The sequence below is a fragment of the Sarcophilus harrisii genome, chromosome 4 (genome assembly GCF_902635505.1).
Source record: "Sarcophilus harrisii chromosome 4, mSarHar1.11, whole genome shotgun sequence".
Lineage (NCBI taxonomy): Eukaryota > Metazoa > Chordata > Mammalia > Dasyuromorphia > Dasyuridae > Sarcophilus > Sarcophilus harrisii.
This window is the reverse complement of record NC_045429.1, coordinates 10001562-10024832: the sequence shown is the minus strand read 5'-3', so window position 1 is coordinate 10024832 and position 23271 is coordinate 10001562. Positions and strand designations below refer to the sequence as shown.

General features: G+C 43.0%; 1 protein-coding gene across 1 annotated transcript in view; it reads left to right on the top strand.

Annotated features, from left to right (window-relative positions):
- The window catches only part of IL12RB2 (interleukin 12 receptor subunit beta 2), a 61068-nt gene that overhangs the window by 25967 nt on the left and 11830 nt on the right, over positions 1–23271 (top strand). The window contains exons 7-10 of the mRNA XM_031968909.1: positions 1119–1269; positions 6846–6925; positions 13691–13919; positions 22184–22378. Of these exons, the coding sequence (XP_031824769.1) occupies positions 1119–1269; positions 6846–6925; positions 13691–13919; positions 22184–22378 (655 nt within the window). The remainder of the gene's footprint in view (positions 1–1118; positions 1270–6845; positions 6926–13690; positions 13920–22183; positions 22379–23271) is intronic.

The following is a 23271-nucleotide window of genomic DNA, read 5'->3' as shown; positions in this document are numbered from 1 at the left end:
GTGGATGCCCATCAATGGGGGAATAGCAACAACAAGTTGTTGTTACATAAAGGTAATAGAATATTATTGTTCTATAAAAAATGATGAACAAGCTGATTATAGAAAGGCCTGGAAAGATTTGTATGAACTGATGCTGAGTGAAACAAGCAGAATCAGGAATATATTGTACACAGTAACAGTGAGAGTGTGCTCTGATGAAAGATTTGGTTCTTCTCAGTGATTCAAGGATCCAATAGACTTGGGACAGAAAATGCCATCTGCATCCAGAAAAAGAACCAAAGAGACTGAATGTAAATCAACACATGCTATGTTTACTTCTTTTTTCTGCTTTTTATCTCCCCCATGGTTTTCCCCTTTTGCTCTAATTTTTCTTTCCCAACATGATTCAAAAAGCAATGTATATTAAAAATAAACTTACTACAAGTAATAATAATAATAATAGTTCACATATAATAGTAATGATGATAATAATAGTAACATAAATCTCTGAGGTTTACAAAGTGCTTTACAAATTTGATCTCGTTTTATCCTTACAACAACCCTTGAAAAGGATACTATTATTAATCCCCATTTTACAGATGAAGAAACTGAGACAGAGAGAAGTTTGGTGGCTCGCCCAGAGTCACTGATAAGTGTCAGAGGCTGTATTTGAATTCAGGTCCAGAGCTCTCTTTATTGCACAGACTTAGATACATTAGGGATATCCCAGTCTTCTTGTATTCCACATATAGCACTTTATACTCATCGTGTGTTATTTTGTAGCACAGTTATTTGTATTTATTGTCCCTGGTGTGGGTAGACATAATTGGCTACAAGTTGTATAAGCTTTTTCAGTACAGAATGTTTCATTCTTTGTATTTATGACCCTGGCACCTAATTCAGTATGAGGTATGCAGTAGGAACTTAATAATTGCTTATCAATTGATAGATAGTTGGGGCTTAGTGAACGGTCCTGTAAGGAAAAACTCAGAGCAATGTGATCAGAAATTCAGATTAATTGACGACGATGTGATTTCTCATAGAATCAGAAACGAAAGACATCTTGAAAGACCATTGAGCTTATTTTACTTAATATTCATTGTTCTCTTGTGAATTTTTTATTCTGTTGTCTGTTCAAGGTTCATGTCACCAATGCTGGAGGAAGATATGATCTGTACAACTTGAAACCATTTACGGAGTATGAATTTCAGATTTCCTCCAAGCTACATTCTGTCAAGGGAAGATGGAGTGATTGGAGTAAAGTACTGAGGATTCAGACTCCAGAAGAAGGTATTACACACACACACACAAATCCTCATTATCTAAATTTGTGTGGTCATCCTATAGATGCGAGTCAACAGTCAATCACATGCATGAGGTCAGAGGAGTTGGACTAAAGGAGATGTCAGGGGTCATGTAGTTCAGCCCCTTCATTTTACAGATGAAGAAACTGAATCGCAAACAGCTACTAGCTGGATGATCCCAAGCAAGACACTTAACGTCTGCTTACCTTGGTTTTCTCATCTGTAAAATGGGGATAATATACTAGCACCTACCTCTTGATATTGTTAGAGGATCAAATGAGATGGTATATGTCAAATGCTTTGCAAGCCTTGGAACGATAACTATTAATATCATTAAAGGATATATAGATTATATTTCAAGAGGAATAAAGCACTCATGATTGAGGGCAGGGAATGTCTCTTCCCTCTTTTTGTATCCCCAGTGCTACACAGAGTGACTGGGACATAGTAGGTGCTTAATATAAATGTTTGTTGATTGCTAGATTGATTGAATTGACAGCATCAGACAAGACCTCATGGAGGAGATGGAACCAGAGGAAAGCTCTGAAGGAGGCGAGGGATTCTAAGAGGCAGAGATGAGCAGGGATCTAGGGGTTCCAGGCATTGGGTATTCACAAAGATATCAATGGAATGAAGAAGAAGAAGAAGAAGATGGAGAGGAAGGTGGGAACCAGGTTGGGGGGCATCTTAAATGCCAGCCACAAGACCTTTGTCTCCTAGAGTAGGGGGTTCTAAATGCAGAGTCTCTGAATAGATTTCAGGGGAACCATGAACTTGGAAATTCTTTTTACTAATCTCTGGCTGAAATAGAGCATTTCCTTCAGTTATTTAAAGCCGTTATTCTGAGGATGGGTCTGTGAGCTCCACCTTGCTGCCAGAGGAAGTCCCTTTGGTGGCCGCTACCCAAAAACAATGTGGAATCATGGAAGACTTTTGGACATCTATCTGCCCCAAACTTTCCTGGTCAGTTACCTTGGGAAACAAGGATTTTGTCCATGGATCTCTCATTTTCTCCAGTTATTCAACACGGGCAACACTCAGATCAAAGGCTTAAATGGACTTGGTTTGAGTTGTGCTGATTCCACTGTTTTCCTCTCTTTTTCCATCAGTGAACAAATTCATGGGACTGGCCACAACATTCAACATGTTATAGGAATGATTTTGATCTTGTCATCTTTTTAAATTGTGTTCTTTTTTCCCCTCCCACGTTTTTGGACTAATTCATCAAATATCTTATATGTTCCAAAATTTTAATCTAGTATATAAGATAAACTTGAATTGTTCTTATTCAATCATATCTGACACTTTGTGACCTCGTTTGGAGTTTTCTTGGCAAAGATACTAGAGTGGTTTCTCTTTTCCTTCTCTACTTTATTTTATAGATGAGGAAACTGAGGCAAACAGAAGCAAGTGACGCGCAGAATCACACTGCTAGGAAGTGTCTGAGGCTGAATTTGAACTAGGGGTTCTTCTGTCTCAAGTAAGGACCATCCTCCTTACTAATTAAGCAAGAAGTCAGGAGGATGGTCTTCATAATAGCCATAGAGAGAGTATGTTGATACTTAATAGTTATAGAGTGCTGTGTAATTTGTACTTCCATGGATTTTATCTCATTCGATTCTTACAACAGGGAAGTGATGCAGAAAGTCAGAGAAAGAAATCATAAGTCAGGGAGGTTAAAGCTTTCTGGGACTTACTCAAGCTTATATAACCTGCAGTTCTCTAAGAGAATAAGTTACAGATAAATTGTCAGGTCTGAGTAAGTGAAGGGAATTTCCACACTGGGAGTCCCTTCTTCTCCCCCCCTCTCTCCCACTTTTCCATGCAAATAATTCAGGGGAAAAAAATTTAAAAAGAAAATATAAAATAAATAGTTTTATAATAATTAAGACTTGACTCTTCATCTCCCATAGCAAGCCCAACAAGAGATCTGTTTGGGGTAGTTGGCTCATTCTGAAGGCTTTCTGATATTCATGCAGTCTTCTTGGCTGACGCCCAATGTTTTCATTTTCCTTTTCTGTGTCTGATCTTGTGGTTGCTTAAAGACCCTGGGCTTTATTCTTAGCTGCTCCACTCTTACCTCTTACCACTATTTCTGTCATCAGTTCCTTTCTGAAACATGAATTGATGCAAGACCCAGAAGGTGTGATATTTCTCTCTCAAACTTTCCTTTTAACCCCTTAGGCCCACTTGTCTGCTGGGGTTTTTCAGTTGGGTTTTTTCCGGGGCTAACTTAATTGTAAGGTTTCAATTCAATTTCATTCTTACTGTAACTATTATTATATATTATATATATAAATGAAATTGAATGTCGACTTTCTTCAAAGCCCTCCAACGGCGTCTCTGCTTCTCTAAGGCACCTCACCTCAAAATCACAGAAGCTCAGGGCTGAATCAGCAGCTGAAAAATCCACCCCATCTCAAAATATCCAGCCTACAGTATACCTAGGGAGTGGCCCCCAACCTTTGCTGGGAGGACTTTAACTAGGGGCAAATCTGGCAGGAATTAGAGTTTGGATTTGGCTGTTTGGAAGGGTTTCGTTACCATGCTAGCCAATTCAGAATAGCATCTCCTCCATCATGAGATCATAGATATTCACGTTAAACCATATCCCATGCATTGCAGAAATCCTCCTTCCCCTCTTTTTAAAATGTTATTCTTTTCTCCCATCCCATCGCACTTTGCCTTTTAAATGAGAGATTCTGTAGTTTTAGGAAATCTGATTTCTACCTGATTTTTTTTCTTTTTTGGAGGCAGAGGAAGCTTAACATTTTCTAGCTCTTTTCATGTTCTAAAACTCCAAGGAGAGAATTGGAATTGGGAAGGACCACCGAAGCTTGAATCCTACTTTTGGCATTTACTTGTCTTTGAGCAGAGCCTTTCCTGAGTCATCTGTCAATTAGGGATAATACTGCCTGTAGGAGCTGCCCTGCCATGATTGATGAGTTGATAAACATTTATTAAATCCCGACGGTGTATGTGCCAGGCATTGTGTTTTGTGCTGGGAATACAGAGCAGTTAGCAAGCATTTATTAAGCTCTTCTGGTGTGCCAGGTACTGTGCTAAGTGCCAAGTATACAAATACAAACTGAAAGACAGTCACTGCCCCAAGAAATTTATATTGTCACAGAGGGAGGGATGTGGAGAGGTGGGAGACCATGGCTTGTGAAGTGCTTTACAATCAGCAAATATGATAGAATTACTGGCTCTTCTCTCTCTCCATCTTCTGTCAATTCATCACCGGTAGGTTTTGCCTTTTGAAACTGCCAAGAGGAGTTTCGATGGCATCTTGTGGCAGTAAGTTCTAAAGAATTAGCTGTATTCTAGTTTGAGTGCAGAGCCCCCTTTATGCATTTCAGCCAAAGTTCTGCTCCCATTAGGGCACCCCCATAGTTGGGGCTTGACCAGGATTTCCTTGTCCTGTGGGACAGGTGGGGAAGAATTGGGTACTTGAGGAAGAATGTCCATTAATGGATGAGGAAACACACTCAGGAAGATAAATGACTTGCCCAGAGTCCTCCTGTTACTTTGGCGAAAGAGCCATGAACCCTAAATGTCCGCTGCCTCAGGAAAGGACTATTTTTTCATTTTCTTTGTCTCACTGGTCCACAGCCCAGCGCCTGGTACAATAAGCCCCAAATAAATGCGTGGTGATTGACCATGACCTCAAGGACTGGGCTTTTGCTTCTGTATCTTTCTGCTTCCCGGTCCCATCCAATTATATGTAAAGAGAAGGATCTCCTACAGTGTTCTCATCAGATCAATAGTGAGCACTGGACTTAGAAAACCTGGGTTCTAATGTTGCTTCAGTGGCAAGAGTGTTGGGTTGGAAATCAGGAAGTTCATGAGTTCAAATCTGGCCTCAGACACTGATTTATCTGTGTGATCCTGGGCAAGTCACTTAATCCTAATTGCCTCCTTTTCCCCAGCTGTAAAATGAGATGAGAAATATAAAATGGCAAACTAGTGTTTTTGCCAAGAAAACCCTAATGTGGTCATGAAGAGTGGGACATAACTGAACAACAAAAACAATATATCTATATTATATATGTATTGTTTTACACATGTATAGTCTATAGAGCATAAATCAATCAACAAGAATTTATTAAATGTTATACATGTATATATGCATACATATATTTAGATATGCAAATATGTTAATAGACAGTTTGATTTGATTTGACTGCTGAATTGCTGCTTAATTTAATTTGCGTTAAGGTGTATGATAGAGGCTTGGGTAAATTCCATGTTTCTAACTTGCCCTAAAGCTTTCTTAGTAAAACTATGGAGCGGTTCTTGGAATCATGAACAAGGTCCAGATGCTGTATCTCAAGGATCCTGTATTTTGCTTCAGATTCTGACTTACTCTAATCTTCATCACAGCAGAAGGGATCAAACTTTTGTCAGGGGAAAAGCCCTATTTACCCTGTGGAAGCCCCTGTCCTCTTCTTGCTTCCTCATCTCCTCATTGCTCACCCAACAAAGGGAAAACTCAGAAGTTGATGTCTGTTTTATGTGAGGACCCCCATTGGTGGTAGGCCATTGTCACTCAGAAAAGAGTGGACCGGTTCCTTCTGGACTTCCTCCCTTTGTACTGATCACCACCTTAAATATGCCTTCAGACAATTTTCCTTAAGCAGCACACATAGGATTAGTTTAACCTAGATGCAGAATACCTTGTTTTAAAGCCATCCCTATACCTCTTACCAAAGAACATATTTTAAAACATCTCATAAAAAGGTTTTTAAACAGATGGTCTCTCTAAGGATCAAAAGCAACTACCAAAGTCCTATTTCTTGACTTAAGAGCTGAAGAAAGTCTTTATATATTTGCTTAGGATAGTGTGACTCATTGACGTTATTCTAGCTAATTAGGCTTCTGTTCATGAGTTCCTGATGATTTTGTGTCATTTACGTAATTTTCTGGTGTACATCTCAAATTCCTCATCTGATGTCAGGATGTTTTTTTGGGGGGAGGGGAGAGGGCCTCCAAGTACAGTAAAACTATATATAGTTTTCCTTGGTGAGTTTTTTTTTTTAAATACAGTTTTAATCCTTTAAGGTTAATTAGTTTTGTTGCTTTTTTTAAATCAACAATTCTTAAATAATCAATATTTGACAGGAAGTATGGTAAAATGAATGGAACATGAGACCTAGAATCAATTTAAATCCCACTCCAACAGTTACTGTGCAACACTAAGCAAGTGACAGCTTCTAAAGTCTCAAATATCTCTAAGATTGAAAGGTCTAAGTTCAATGCAACCAGGACCTATTTGGGGTCATGGATCCTTTGGGTGCCCGCTGAGGCTTCTGGATCTTTTTTGTCAAATTATGCTTTTAAATGCATAAAGTAAAACATAAGAACGTAAAAGAAATCAAATTATATGAAATGTAATTAGCAAAGTACTTTATAAAAACTAAGTCCAGGTTAGAAGTCCTTGCAGCCTATGACTGTGAGACCTTTTGCATTTTTATAAATTAATTTAAAATGGCTTCATCTCCAATCCTCTAAAAGCTCTGCCTGACATAGATGAAACAATTCATTTTTCTTCTTTTCAAACAGAACCTGTTGGAACGTTAGACGTGTGGTACACAGTGGAGGACCTGGAAGGAGACCTACAAAACATTTCTCTGTTTTGGAAGGTGAGGTTGTGGGGGAAGCCGATAATTCTGTCGTGTTCTTTCACAATGTCATGAAAGCTTGGAGGCAGAGAAGTCTCTGAATTCTGAATCGTTGCTAAAAGGTTTTCTCCTCTGACATCCCTTTATGGGTCCTCCCACATCACAGCCCAATTATAACTGTCTTAGGTCCTTGCCTGAAGCTTGGGGGTTCTTGGGGACTCTTGGATTTTGAGCGTCAGAGGTCAGATTTGGAGCTGACTCCAAGGCCAGCTCCCCAGAACACTTCTCCTTTGTGACAGAAATCTTTCTTTATCTCCCTGGGCCTCGGTTTCCCCATCCATAAGTAGGCAAAGGTTGAACTAGCTGACCTGTGAGGTTCCTTCCAGCTCTAGAACGGTTTCCAGTGGGGGAAAAACACAGACTGAGGGATGAGCTCTAGGGCTTTGGAGATGGATAGTGGGTAGTGTTCTGAGTCTGCTGATGCTAGATTTCCATTGATGGTCCATGTTGGCTGGGTCATTGAGCGCCTCTTATTGACTAATAAAGGTTTGACTTGGGGTGAGAAGTGGATAGGAAGAAGAGGAATTGGGATTATCTCTCCTCCAAAATCACTTTCAGCTCTCCCTCAGTCTGGGATCCTCTGCATTCTGTGACGTTGCTCTTTACCACATACCCAGCATGCTTTCTTTTTTTAAAAACAAATTAATTTGGGGAAAATTTTTCATTTTTCACCACTTTAGTTTCCAAATATATACTTGCCCCTCTCCATCCAGTCATCTTTTTTGACAAAGATTTAAAAGGAAAAAGAAAAAAAGTCACTTCAGAAATCCGACCAACACACCAAATACACCTGACAACAAGCCACACTCGGAAGTCCCCCCCACCCCCTAATCATAAAGGGGAAGAATAAAGTTTGAACCCTGAATTCTTTCTCCACCTACCACTGGTGGCACAGGGAGAGAAAAAAGAGGAAGGAGGGAAAGGAGAGAGACTCCTCAATGTTTCTCCCCCCCCCAAATGTAAGGAATATGGGCCCACTTTCCTGCTCCCCAGCCCTATCACAAATTCAGGGCCCCTTTAAACAGGGCCCAACAAGGCTTCAGGAAGAACAAGGATTCTTCCTCCTCATTTCTCAAAACCCACCTCCCTTTCCTCATCACTGTCCCCAGGGCAAATAATAGTTATATTAAAACAGATCTTCAAAGTCTGAGAGGAACTTGATAAAAAAAAGTGTTCTCAGAAGGGCTTAGAGATCGGGATTTGGCTGATATTCAGTATCCTTTGATTTTCAGCAATGAGAGAGGTGGTTGAGGAGTTTTCCCCTTCCACCTTCACTTTTTCCTGCTCCTCTTTCTTCTCTTCTTCTCCTCCTCTTTTCTCTCTTGTTGCTCCTTCCTCTCTTTCTTTCCATTCCCAATTTTCTTTCTCTTCCCCCTTTCTTCCCTTCTCTATCTTTTCTTTGTGTTCCTTCTCTCTTTCCTCTCACCCTCCTCTCTACCATCTTCAATTTTCCTCCTTCCTTCCCTTCCTCTTCCCTATCCTGTGTCACACATACAAAAGTTGTTGGGTATCCATGTCAGGGACTTGTAAATAAATTCAAGGTCTTAGAATGGCTATGACCATTTGTATTCCTTAAGATAGGGACCAGGGTTGCCCTTGTCTTGTTAATGGCCTGGGGAACTCTTGGAGGAAGAAATACTTTCTTTGTGATGTACAAAATTAGAGATTTGCCTGAAGTTGGACCCGTTGTCCCTGCTCTCAATCAGAGTCTACACCTGGAATGCTATGGTCAGCCCTGGGCACCCCAATTTTAAGGGACATGGCCCTGGATGGTGTGCTGTGGAGGGCAGCCAGGGGTGGTGAAAGGTGTGGGCTTCCACACCATGCGATGATTGCATGAAGCACCTGGGAAGAGAAGGCTTGGGGAGACCAGATGGCTGTGGATATAATTTACCTGATTTTAGTAGTTTTGGATAAACTGATTCACTTTATTCTTGTGGAGCGAATGGGAGGATCAGAGAGTCATGGAGCCTGATTGCTTTGGGACTGGTGGAACAGTTGGATTTACAGAGCTCTTAATGGCGGGAGCAGGCAGAAGGTCTGCAGTGGAGGGCCCCAGGGATCTTTGCTCCTGTGGGAAGGACTTTGTCTCTTGCTTGGATAACCTTTGCTGGATAAATATGCAGAAAGACCCAAACTGAGAAGAACTGGCAGGGCAGGAGATGGTAGAATCTGGATCCAAATCCTCGTGTTATTGAGGCTTGAGCATTGGGCTTGATCCAATGAGATGAAATTCATTAACAATCTATGTAAAGTCATACACTTTGGCACAAAAATCCAACTTCATAAATAGAAAATGGAGGCGGCCTGGGTAGTAAAAAGCTGTTTTAAAAAAAAAAAAAAAAAGATCAGGAGGTTTAAGTGGACTGCAAGACAGGGTGGTTCAGCAAGCCTGGGGGGGGAACACTAAGAGTCTGCTCTTGGGTGGGGAGGGGGGAGATGAAGCTTTGTCCTGTGTTCTTTGAAGTCTCGTCTGGAGCCATGTGCTCATTTCTGGTCACCATGGTTCAAGAAGGATGCCGGTGAGCTCACCATCGGGGCAGAGGGCAGCCAGGATTGCCTGTGCCTTATGGGGGGGAGGTATTCAGAGAATTGGTTCATGCTCAGTCTGAAGGAAAGAAGATTTGGGGTGGGGAGGGCAATAATAGCTTTCTTCAAATAGGCAAAGGAAGGGTGTTGTGTTTGCTTCCAGAGGAAAGAACCCAAGGGAAGGCTGCCAAAAGGTCAGTGTAGGCTGAGGGTCAGGAAGCCCTTCCTAACAGCAGAAGAGTCCCAAAGCAGGACGGCTGCCCCCTCAAGAAGAGGGGGGGGGCTCCATCTCCTTGGCCAAGTCTGGGCTGCCACCCGTCTGGTGCGTGAGAGCAGGGCTTCCTTGGTGTGTGGGGTAGATCAGGTGACTGCTGATGTCCTTCTGGGACCCCTTGTGTCTCTGAAGGAGGCTTCATCTACCCACCCAAGGGAGCCAGACCAGGAGGACAGGTCGCAAGGGGCAAGAAACAAATTCAGTTTAACATTTTATATCAGAGTGGAATGGGCTGTTCTTGCCTCTTCCTACAGAAGAGAAAACTGAGACTAGAGAAGTTGTTGGGCTTCCAGCTCTGATTGTGTGGGTGCTTCCCAGAATTTCAGCCAAAGCTTTAGCGCTTCTGGCCCAAACTAGATAACCAGGGCCAGATTCTGAACCACTTAATCACCCAATAAACAAATATTTATTAAGCCAAGTGCTGGAGAAACAAAGAAAAAACCAAAAGCCAAGATTCTGCCCTCAGGGGGCTTTCACTCTTCAGGAAGAATCCTTTGTACCTACTAGAACTCAGGGAGTTGAGGGAGAAGGAACCAAGGAGCACCTTCTCTTTCTGGGGCAGATGGAGGGATGCTCCAGGGGCTGCGCTGGGGATGGACCCAAGGGCCCCAGAGCGATTCCAGTTAAAGCCCCAGCAGAGGGCATCTGGGGGAGGGGAAGGTTCTCAGGCTGGGGAAAGCCTCATGCAGGGGCTGTTTCACTTTTGTCGGATATTTACATTAAGAGGGGCACAGAATGACTCAGCTCCAGCCCAGAGCGGAGTTTCTAGGTAGTTACTCATTTTTCCAGGTTTCTTGGATGAAGGTAGTCTCTGTTTCTCCTCAGAAAGCAGTTTCCCCAAAATCTCTTGTCTTTTGTCTGAGAGTGGCTATTTTTAGATCAAAAAAGTAAGTTTCTTTCTTTAAACAGTCAAAAAAAAAAGTCCCAACCCAGAGCATACTACAAAAACACTGTTAAAAAAAAGATTCAGCAACGCTAGACAGAAACTCATCTTGAATTAGAAAATGACACGATTGTGTAGGGTTACAGGGAACAGGTGGGGGGGTGTGTGAAAAATATACTTTGTTTTTTTATGTGCAAGACACAGTGCTAAACCCAAAGAGCTAAAGAAAGTTTGCCTCAAGGGGTTTATAATCCAATGGGGGAAGATAATCCCTAAAGGAAAAATGAAAAGGGGATGGGGAAATGGAGTAAAATGGAGGAAGATGGCCAGGTAGAAAGGAAGAGAAGGCTGGGGGACTGGGGCTTCTTTATATGGAAGCTGGAAGATTTCTCTTCTCCATGGGGGACTCACACTGGCCACAGAGGGAAAGTAGAGATGGGAGAAGACAGGATGCAGAATAGGGATGGGGAGGGGGAGGCAGACTAACAATTGAAATCACAGGTCTCTTTTTTTTTTTTTTTGCCTCAGGGAACAGGTGGGGGGGTGTGAATAAACAGGGAAATAAGGTGGGAAATGTTTTGAAAGTCAAATCCCAAAGAGATTTCAAGCTGCAGGAACATTACAGAATGAAATCAGATATTGTTGAAAATGGCGCTAGTTTTCCCAATCCTAGGCTATGGGAGTGGGCCTGTAGGGCAGACCAGCCAGTCTTAGAGTCTGGTCTCCATCAGGGGAAAGTGAAGTCCCTGAGAGCTGGGACCCGGTTTTTTCCTTGCTCTGTCCCCCAGAGCTCAGCATATGATTTATTATCCATAATACCTGTTTAGTAAGGGCTTCTTGACCTACCTTCAAAGAGTGTCCTTCAGTGCTCCAGCCTATTCCCAAAGGCTATAAAAGAGATTAGGACCAGTTGCAGATCTCGTGGGTGAGAGAATGATTGCAAACACAAAGCCAGAGGAAACAAGGATACACGATTAATAACAACAACAAAGATTTTTAAAAGATCTGAAAAGGTTGTGAAGAAAACATTTAAAGAAGACCTGTTACTATATTCTGCTTTTGGACAACTCAGTATTAGGAAGATTTCTTCCACTTAAATGGCCCATCTGCTCAGAAATGTGCTAAGACCACCTCTAACCCGCTTCCCCTGATAGTTGGATTTTCAGTGTGAACATTTACACCTCAGAAATGGGCAAATGCCTCCATTCTAGCTTTAATTTATTGTCTTATTGATTAACTGTACTTAAGAGAGTGTTGTTAATGCAAATTGAGTTTGATTGTATATATGTATACATTCTCAGTGCCCTAAACCAGAGCTAGTTGTTCAAAGTTGACTAGGGTCCCCGAATCTCTGCACCTTCCACCCATTGCTCTAGTTCTATTCTTCAGGCCCAAGCAAAATATCACTCTCATCCTCAATCCAACCTTATTAATGGGGGAGGAACCCCAAATACTTTTAATGCAATTATATATTTTATTTTCATATAATGCTTTCCCCACATGACCGAAACTCACTCCTAACAGCAGCTGACATAGAGCACTCCCAAAATCTGTACATCACTTTAAAATATATTATAAATGTATATAATAAAATATATTTTTATATATTTTAAATATATATTTATTAAAATTTTTAATTTTTAATTAATTAAATTTAATTTAATAATAAATTTATTAAAATTATTTTAAAATATATAATAAAATAACAATAATAAATATATATTATAAACTGGAAACAGGGAGATTGAATACTTTTCTACCATTTTCAGGAATGAGATAGTTCTGTTTAGTGCCGTTTTATTTTTCTTACAAGACATAAAAACAAAGTGGAACACAGCAGAACTTATATCCAAATGCATGTTGTGACTTTCAAAGTAGTCCCCTTGGGAGGCTACAACTTCTTCCAGTCACGCTTTTATTACAATACCCCTCTTTGAAGTCTTCTTGGACCACAGAACTGTTAAGATGCAATCAGACCTCAAAAAAAATCAATACTACAAGTACAAGATGGCAGAGACACAATTAGACGCAGGTTGTCCAAAAATGACCTGGAGCTTTTAGGTGATTGCAAGATGTAATCCATCAACATGCATTTATTGAGTACTTACTGTATGATAACCATAGCGCTAGTTGCTCACATTCTCATGGATGGTCCTGGTTTTCATCTAAACCCAAGCCCTTTTACTAATGCTCTGGTTGTTCTATCGTCCCACCTTCCCATAGCAACATAGTGCTAGGGAGTTAGGTGAGAATCCCCTCTGGAAAGTTTTGCAGAAATCCCTACGGAAGATGATAAAGGCTTGGCCCCAGAGGGCCAGTTTAGGCTTAACATCAGGGGAAACTCCTGATAATTAAACTGTCTAAGAGAGCAAAGGGAGATCTCCTACAAGGCAATGGGTTCCAAAGCAGGATGAGACAGACTGTGAAGGGAGAGAAGAAGGGGCTTCTTAGGGGGTAGATGTCTTCCCTTCCTTGATAATCTATGGATTTAGGAACCCTCACCCCACTGGGGTGTCCAACAGGGTATCTCAAATCCTCAGGCCAAAGACTAGGATGGAGGAGAGCAAGTTATATTGGCCCGAGGGTGCACAATTTATTTACTTTATCAAGGGTGAGGGGCAGTGTGTGGCTGGCTGTCCTGTAACCCTGAAATCCATAAGGTGAGGATGCTCAGGGAAGCCCTCTGAGTCTAAGCCCCAGGGAGATTTAGAGGTTCATCTGCCCGAGTTGAGGTGCTCTAACCTGTCTTGGTACATGAAATGGCTGGCCCCTTACTGATGAGATCATTGATCTATCAAACTATAAGGGTCTTGCCTGGTTCCTCTAGCCACCAGTCTGATAATGTCTTTGCTGATCAGTCAAGCTTATTTATTGGGTCTGCCTTGTCCATATCTGTGTTTATGGTCCTTCCCCCCCCCAACTGGATACGAGGCAGGGACTGCTTCAGAATGGTTCCCCATATGGATCCCACAGAAGGGAGTTTGAATGTTTTGGGATCGATATCCGAAAGTAAATAGGAATTTGGCTTGTTTTGTTGTAGAACCTGAGTGTGTCTGAAGCAAAGGGAGACATCCTTGGGTACCAGGTGACTGTCCAGGAGGTGAGCAGGAACAGCTCGGCTGTACCCTCTGCCCTGGAGGACTTTACCCAGCACACTCACTATTCGGTAGTTGTGCCCCCAGAGGACTATGCAGTGGCTGTTTCCGCAAAGAACTCCAAAGGAAGGACGTCTCCTACTTGGATCTTCGTCTCCCGTCAACCCCACCAAGGTAGGACCAAGCTTTGGCCAGCTTTAGCAGGCAGGATGTTCATCCCTAGGGGAGCCAGCAGCCCACTTCTATGGTTCTGGGGCACTCCTTGCTCCTGGACTCAACCCCATCCTACCTCCAGACGCAGTTCTCACTCTAATGAAAATAACCTGGTGCCATTATGAGGGGGAAGCCTTGGACGGGGATGAGGTGGCCAGAATTCCTTTCCCACCCCTCATGTTTGCAGCAGCATTTTTTAATTGATTGCTCCACATCAGGTGCAGCCCTGGGAATAATACAGACGAGACCACTCCCTCCCTTAAAGTACCATCTCCTAACAGAAGGTGACGTGCACCTTGATAGGTCCTCATCATGGGGATCCTGGAAAATCCAGTCAAATTTGTGGTCCTCCCTTCCCTCTAGAGAAGTGGGATTTTTTTCTTTTCTTTTATGGAGCGTTGATAGTAGCTTACCACAAAATTGGGGTTAAGTATTTTTCTGTGTCGTGTTAGTTTTCCATATCACCTGTAGCTTCTGCAAAACTCCCCTAAAATTCCCATTTAATTTCTCATGCTGACCACAATATATTAAAACCAAAATGAGGAAAGTTGCAATGGGGAAGTGATAATTATATATGAAATACATGTAAACAGCCCGGGCCAGTTCCAAGAAAAGCTTACGCACAGATCCTGCCCTCCAGGAGCTTCCAGTCTAGGCACAGTGATAATAGCACAACATTCTGAACCTGGAAAATGCCAAATACACATGTGCCTCAATGACTGGCCCATGGAGCCGTCACAGGGATTTAATTAAATGTAACCATGAAGTGGCTTCTTATGGACAGTAAGATAAAATAAACATGAGCCAGGGTTCGAGCTTTCCCCCTCCGCCTCCTAGACCTCTAGCTCTTCCTCCAGGTTCAAACCAAGTGAAGTCTTTCTTGAGCCTCCCACCCAAAACCTGGAAATTTTTGGATCTGGTTCTGTGTCTGTGTCCACACACATGTGTTCATGCATGTGGTCTATTGTGCCTGTGTATACGTGTGTGTGCACTATGCCTGAATGACCAGATAAGGGCAGCCCCTGATTCATTCTTATCTTTGCTTATTGATGGATGGATTGATTTCTCAGAATGTCTGTGATATATAGGAGGGCAGAGGGACACGTATGCTATATGGCACATACATGTATGATTGCACGGGCATGTTACACAGAGACAGGCAGAGAGCAGTGAATAAAGCACTGAGCTGTGTGATCCTGGACAAATCACTTAATTTCTGTCTGCCTCAATTTCCTCATCTGTAGGGATGATAATGGTACCTAGCAATTCCCAAGACTGGTGTGAAGAGACAATCTTAAAGTTCTATATAAATGCTAGCTATTTTATCTGGTTACACATACATAGGAATATTTAAATACACATAGATTTGTATCTATTTAAAATACTACAAAGTTATATAGTATAGCATATATATTAAAATAGATTTTTTAATATATATATATAGTACACATAAACACACACACAGTATTACTGAGTTAGAATTTTATCCTAAAGTTAGAAACTGGACCCTCCTCTAAGCCCAGCTCTAACCCACTGGCATCCTTTGACCTGCGCTTCCTGTCACTGTCCCGGACACCAGCCCCTTCCCGCTCCCTCAGCCTGGTGCCATCCTCCGCTCCTCACTGGCCCCCTGCCCCTCAGTTCTACCCCTGTAACATCTCCTCCCCTCAGAAAGGTCCAGGTCCTGAGGCAAGTCCCCTCACCTCCTGCTCAGAGCATGGCACTAGCTACCACTCGGTCCCCCCCACCTCACATTTGTCCTCAGTGTAACCCACTTCTCCTAATCTATCAAGCTGATCTTCCTAAAGTTCAAGCCTGACACTGCCACCACCTATACAGTAAATGCAGTGGCTCCCTATGGAAACCCTATGGTTTCCAGGGTAACAGACAGACCCCTCTCTTTGGCTTTTACGCCCCTTCTCCACTTTGCAATGGTCTTCCACCTCTGTCCCCTCCACACCTTCTGGAATGGGGGGATATTGGCCCCACGGCTTATCCTCTGTCTCCCCATCCTGGGTACCTTCTGGGGCTGCCCCAAAGCTCCCCTGCCCATCTCTGCCTCCTGGCTTCCTTCAAGTCTGCACCTCAGTCCTGCCTCTCCCAGTCAGTCCCCTGGAAGTTAGTCCCTTCCCTCTGATGAGCCCCAGTGGATTCTGTTGGTGCATAACTGTTTGCTTGTCTCTTCATCAGACTGCCTCAGTACTTAGCAAACTACCTGGTATATAGTAAGTACTTAATAAATGCTTATTGACTTGTTGAGTAAAGGACCTAGGAAGCGAACAAGGGATCAACACAATCGGTTCCTTACAAGGTGTAAGAAAGGACATTTGTCAGGAAAGGAACTTGGGAATAAATCACATCAAGAAACACTATTTGTGTTACCTCAAAAATAATAAAAATGGACTTTATAGAGTGTTTGCAACCTTGCAAAATAGTGCACATTATCTTTTGTGAATCCCACAATAACTCACAGAGGTGGATACCCTCATGAGCTCCACGTTGTGAGATCAGTAGTTTTTCAGTCATGTCCGACTCTCATGACACCATTTGGGGTTTAAGGTGCTGAGGTAGTTTGCCATTTTCTTCTCCACTTTTACAGATGAATAGTCTCCATTTTACAGATGAATAAACTGAGGCTCTGAGAATGATTTGCCCAAGGTCTTAGGACTAGGAATCTGACCTCCAGTTTCCTTGATTCCAAATCCAGCCTCTCAGCTGCCTCCAATCAGAGCCACCTCGAGCTTGCTTCCCCAGTGTAGCAACAACATAGCCTCTGATGTCTCATGTGTCTTTTCCTTAGTTCTTCGAGTTATCAGTGGCATGGCTGTGGGTGTGGCCAGCCAATCCTAGTGACTCATTGCCTTGTTTCCTCCTCATCCTGAAGTTGTACCCAAAAGTAGTATGTGTATGGCATAGTCCTTGCCCTGGGGGTACCCAGGCTCAGAGGAAGGATGTAACTCATTCTTGAATAATCAGAATATCAAAGAGACCGTGCTGATAACAAGTCCATTACTAGAGCATTAAAAATTTACAAAACACCTTTCTTGCAGTGACTATGAAGCAGTTAGTCCAAGAATTATTATCCCCATTTTACAAATAAAGTAACTCCAAGATTAAGTGGCTTATCATATGAAACAGGAGAATTATTGGATAACATTTACAACTGGGAGGAACTTTGGAGGTCACAGAGTCCATTGCTCTCATTTTAAGAAGAATTGTTCAAGTCACATAACTAGTAGTCTGTGGTAGGATTTGAACTTGGGTCTTCCTTGCCATTTCTTTGCCTCATTTCTTACTTAGCCTTAAGCACTGAATGGGTGCAGTTTTGTTAAAACTGAGACTTGTTAAAGACCTTAGCTTAAAAAGGTCATCTTTCGTTGTCTTGATCTCTATGTGGCCACAGGACCAGATGGCTCTGGAGGGGAAAGTGAGACTGGTGACCTGGTCCAGCCCTCCCTCACTGAAATCCAAGCCACTTGGCTCCCCTCCCCAATGTCGGGGTCCTCTTGGAGGGCGAGGGACAAACGACAACACTTCTTGCCTGTGATCATACAGTGAGTTGTTGGAACTGGGATTCAAATCCATCCTTCTCTAAGTTGGGCAATTTTTTTTCTACTGTCTTGTGTTTCTGATCCAATAAGAATAAAACTTAGGATTATTCGAGGTCTAAGAAAGGAAAAATCCAATATGAGGAGGCTTGGTGGTCTTGGATCCCAAAGGGAGGGAAGAGATTCCAACCAGTGGAGATGAGCATGGCGTTCATAGGATCACAAGATTTAGAGATCGAAGAGAGCTGAGAGCACATTTTTCAGATGGGGAAACTGAGGTCCAGAGTGGTTGTGTCATTAGAAGGCAAATACAGAGTCAGGACAAGGGCAGGAGGTGTGTCCAGGTCACAGTGAATTGCTTGCTTTGGTCGGAGTATACACGGAAGGGAGTCTCAGGAGATAATGCTGGGGAAAAGGTAATACCCAATCTTGGAAGTACTTGAATGCCAGGCTCGGGAACTTGAACTTCATTGAGGATGCAGCAGAGAGACTTTGGCAGGGTTTGGAGCAGGAGAGCGAGATAACCAGCTCTCTGCTCAAGGAAGATTAAGCTGGCAGTGTTGTAGGGAGGTGATTCAGGGCCAGGACCAATGGAGAGAGCATCTGCATCCGAGAGAGGGCTATGGGCACTGAGTGTGGATCACAGCACCGTATCTGCTCTTTTTTATTGTTGTTTGCTTGTTTTTGTTTTCTTTCTCATTTTTGATCTGATTTTTCTTGCGAAGCATGATAGTTGTAGAAATATGTATAGAAGAATTGCACATGTTTAACCTATATTGGATTGCTTGCTGTCTAGGGGAGGGGGTGGGAAGAACGGGGGAAAAAAATTTGGAACACAAGGTTTTGCAAGCGTGAATGTTCAAATTTATCTATGCATATATTTGAAAACTAAAAAGCTTTAATGAAAAAAGAAAAGAAAAAAGCTGGTAGTGTTATACAGGAGCCAGTGGATTAGGCAGGCGAAAGGTAAAGGAGGTCAGTTAGGAGAGTATTGTGATAATCCAGCTTGAAGGGATGGGGGCTCTACCCTGGGAGGCTGAGCCATATTCCAAAGACATTAAACTCCTAGGAAACAACCTCACAACAAACAGATCCCAGGGAGTGGTCACTCAAATGCCAACCATTGCCCATGAGCAGGTATGTGGATGATGGTGCCTCAGCTCACAAGCGATGCTTACTGATTTTCCTTCATGTGAGGAAGTCAAGTCCAGCCTCTCTGCTCATTGGGATCATGGAGGAGCAGAGAGACCTGGGTCAAATCTTGCTTCAGACACTACTACCTATGTGACTCTGTCAACCTCAGCTTCCCCATCTGTAAAATGGGGGTGATAATAGTACCCACCTCCCAGGGCTGTTTTGAGAATGGAAGGAGATACTGTCTGCAAAGTGCTTAGCAAACCTTATGGTGATGATGGTGATGTATAGATGTAGGAGGATAAGTATAACCTGTCAAACATTGAACAAGCATTTAGTAAGCTCCTACTGTCTACCAAGCATTGTGCTAAGCACTGAAAGATAAAAATTCAAAATCTGTTCTCAGGGAGCTACTATCCTCTCAGGGTATATATAGATAAGTACATATAGATGCACATATAGCTCTCCTTTCATGTATTTTCTATGAAGCCATACCTGTATGTAGACATACACATGTGCATATATAAAAATAAATGACTTTGTATCTATTTTGTCTAAAGCTATAGAAATGGTCCATATATCTAATTATAAATAGTTTTGATACTTATATCTATAGTTTACGTAGATATATATGATCATATCATCAAACACAACAGATAAATTATCTATATGCACAGAAGAGATGTGATACATATATCTAGACTTTACATAAATATATATATGTATTTGCATAAATATATTTTGTATTTGTAGATTATGTAAATGTATTTACATAAATATCTCATTACACAGAATAGATACAGGTCATCTATATATGTATAGAAATATACAGGTGTAGCTTTATGCAAAATAGCAGGTAATTGCAGGAGGGATGGGAGCATTAGCAGTGGGGCAGGGGAGTGGGACGAGAGGCAACTGAACTGGGCTGAAGGAAACTAGGGATTCTGAGACATTGAGCTGAAGATGGAGAGAGCCAACGTGTCCAAAGTCTTGGAGGCAAGGGGTGGAATGATGTAGGTGAGGAACCTCAGGAAGACCAGTTTGGTTAGACTGTAGTATCCTGAGGAGAATACCGTGTCATGAGGCTAGAAAAATAGGTCAGATCCAATTCTGCAGGACTTCAATGACCGAGGAGTTTATGAAGCTGAATCTATGGTGACACAGATGTCAGAAGTAGATGTAAATAGAAACAGAACAGCAGGCATAGTTTCCAGAAGAGAAGACTGAGATCTAGAGAGGGGTAGGGGCATGGTAGGCTGCCAGTCACAGGGCTGGTCAGGGGAAGGGCTACCGGGCTGCCAGCAGGGTGATGCTGGGCTATGCTCTGTGAAAGGATGGCGATGGGTGGAGTAGAACAGGGCAGGACTGAGTGGTTGAGGCAGGAGACGAGTCCAGAAACATCCCAGGGAGGAGGCAAGTCTCAGGTAGTTTCAGAGGAGGGAGGGACATGCCTTGGTACAGATAGAGTGAAGGTGGGGTTAATGGTTTGGCTGCTAAGTCAAGAGAGAAAGCCACGTGTTGGGAATCCGGGGTAGGGGTGGTGGAGGGATGTGCTCGCCTGAAACAGAGAGCATCAGCCAGGCTGTAATGGCAATTAAGGACACCCAGGGGAACATGGGAACAGTGCAGAGACAACTGGCATTCAGCCTTTCATGTGAACTTGGGAGTAAATAAGTACTTAATGATGGCTTTCTTCATTATTTGTTCTTTCATGCAACAAATACTAACTAAGCATCTCCATGTGCAATAATGTACACAGATGTGTACACAGAATACATTAGAGTAAAATGTGAAATATATAAACCGTAAGACATAATGTTGTGTATCTCATATAATAGAATAATATTCATAATGTATTATATAATAGATATTATCTTGTATCACAATATATTATATTTAATTATCAATAGATTATATATAAAAGTTCCCTCACCTCCCAATGCCAATCCAGGGGCTTGTTCACTGTGCCAGGCTGCCTCAGTATTCCCAATGTGACTCACATATTGATAACACAGTGAAGTCCGCAATGCGTTTCCTTCCTGTCACTCGAACTAAACTGGGAAATTGTTATTACCTGTATCTTACACATAGGAAAACTGAAGTCCTGAGTTGTTAATTAACTTGCCGGGAAAGTGTCAGGGCCAGGATTTGAACCCAGTTCTTAATTTGGAAAGCTATGGAGACTGAATGAATATGGGGAAGAAGAATATATAGATTCTAAAAGTTCTAGAGAGGTTCTGGATAGAAAGATTAAAAAAGAAAAATTAAATTAAACCAAAGTTATCTTGAGAAAGATGAGAACAAACAGCCTGGAAAGAGATGCCCGAGTGGGGCCTCGTGCCAACAGAAGCAATAGGAAATAGGGAGGGAGATGGCCAGAAGTTCATCCCCTTGGTTTGAAAGAAGCTGGGTAAGACCTTCCCGGAACTGGAATTTGTGAGAATGTTGCTGAAGGGGCTGGGGTAAGACGTATTCTGGAGAAGGTTTGGCAGAACGTGTGAGAAGGGGCCACGTGAGGAAGAACCAAGCTTTGGAGAAGGCAGCATGGAGAGAGCAGCATCTGGAGGCTCAGGACCTGGGTTCAAATCTCACTCCTGATGCCTACTCCCTGGGTAGTTCTGGGCATGTCAGAAATAGCTCTGAGAAACAGGGGCAGTGGGGTTGCATGGGATGGCATCTCCGGCCCCTTCCAGTTCTCTGCCGGTAAAACTGTGACTCCTCATTTCACTGTCTGCCCATGATGCATCAGCCTTCCTCTGGAGGAGAAGGATGGACGCTGCTTTTGTCATGTTGAGAAATAATTCCCATGGGCAGCGAGGCACTTCGGGAGAGCGGGTAGCAAGACACCCAGGGATGTGCTGAAAGCCAAAGCATCTCTGCTCAGGCAGCATGAATGGGGAAACCGTAGGCAGAGGTCTGTGTACAGAGCACTTCTACATGGAGGATGATCTCAGGACGAGGATTGTGGGGGTGGGAAAGGCTGGCAGAAGAGGGAAGCCAAGGATTGTGGGGAACAGGCCTGAGGGGTGGGCATGAGGGCATTGTGGGTGCTAGAAAAACCAAAGTCTTTCCAGAAAAAAAGGAGAGATGGAGCTCTTGGGGCGTGGGGTGTATTTCTGCCCAAGGTTGCAGTGGATTGCATTGTGGATGGGCTCCCTGTGGCAAAGGGTGTGGTCCAGACCTCAGAAGACCCTTCATTAAGAGCTCAAGGGAGAAGGAGTTGGAAAATGTGAGAGCGAATAGGTGATGGAGGAGAGTGGAGGTGGGAGGGAGATGGGGAAGAGCTGAGGTAGACTAAAGCTCCATGTCAGGGGAGGTTCCTCCTGAGGACTTGGCTGTCCAAGCCTCTGGAGCAGGGGACACTCGCTCCCTTCAAGCAGGGGCTGGATGCCCAGCTATAGGATGGCAGAAATCCCTTTTCGGGTACAGGGGAGCCGAGAGCCTCCTCTGAGAGTTCTTCCACCTCTGAGATTCTGGGATTCTGATTGAAATCCTTCCTTGTGGCTTCTCCCAACTGCCACGGTCTCTCTTTCTTTAACAAAGCTCCTCGAAATGTCATGGCTCAGTCTCAGGGGACAGACGGCATCAGGGTGACTTGGGAGCCTCCTGGGGAAGCTGCCGGCTCCGTCAAGGAATATTTGGTGGAATGGAGAGAGCCCAGCCCGGGCCGCAGTGGCGCGTCTCCTCCTGTGGACTGGCTCCGACTCCCCACCCTCAGCACGTCGGCCGTGATCTCCGGTAAGGAACCTGCCGGCCTCCCGCCGGGGTTAAGAAGCTGTGTCAGTCAATGAGTCAAGAAGCCTTTAGTTAGCATCTTGTATTTGTAAGGAGCTGTACTAAGCCGGGGAGCGTTGGAACCCAAGGGTAGTTCTCAAAGGCTGTTGTGTAGCTGCAGTGTCTGCAAAAGCACCAATGGGTCCCCATGTGCCTAGAACTGTGCTCTTAGCAATAAGGATGGACAGCAGTGGGCAAACATATGAGCCACCTGCTAAGTGCCAGGTATTCTGCTATATAAGTTCTACTGGCCTTTATTATTTTGACTATAATTCAGTTATAGAAGTTACACTGACTATGTATAGTATACGCACTATAGACATACATATTCTTATATAGTCGGTGTAACAGACTTGGGGTGCAGTGAAACACATGTGTATCATGTATGTACACATCACTCTGAATATTAGTTATAGAAGTTGTGGTGATCGTATATATTTCACTGAATATTTATATGCACATACATATATATAACAATATGTGTGTGTGCATTTGTGCATTATGCAGGTAGATTATACATATGCATCCTATAAACAAAATAATTTCAATCGAGTAGGTGGGCACTAGGTGGCAACATAGTGGATCGAGGGTATGTCTGCAGTTAGAAAGTCTCCTTTTCCTGAGTTCATATACAACCTTAGACACTTAGTAGCCTGTGACCCTGGGCAAGTCCCTTAACCTTGCTTCAGTTTCCTCATTTGTAAAATGAGCTGGAGAAGGAAATGGCAAACCACTGCAATATCGCTTAGCAGAAAACCACAAATAGGGTCCCAAAGAGTCGGATGTGACTGAAACAAGGGAACAATAATCCTGTGAAAAGTCCAAACGGGAGCTCCAACATGTGGGAAGGTTCCCCA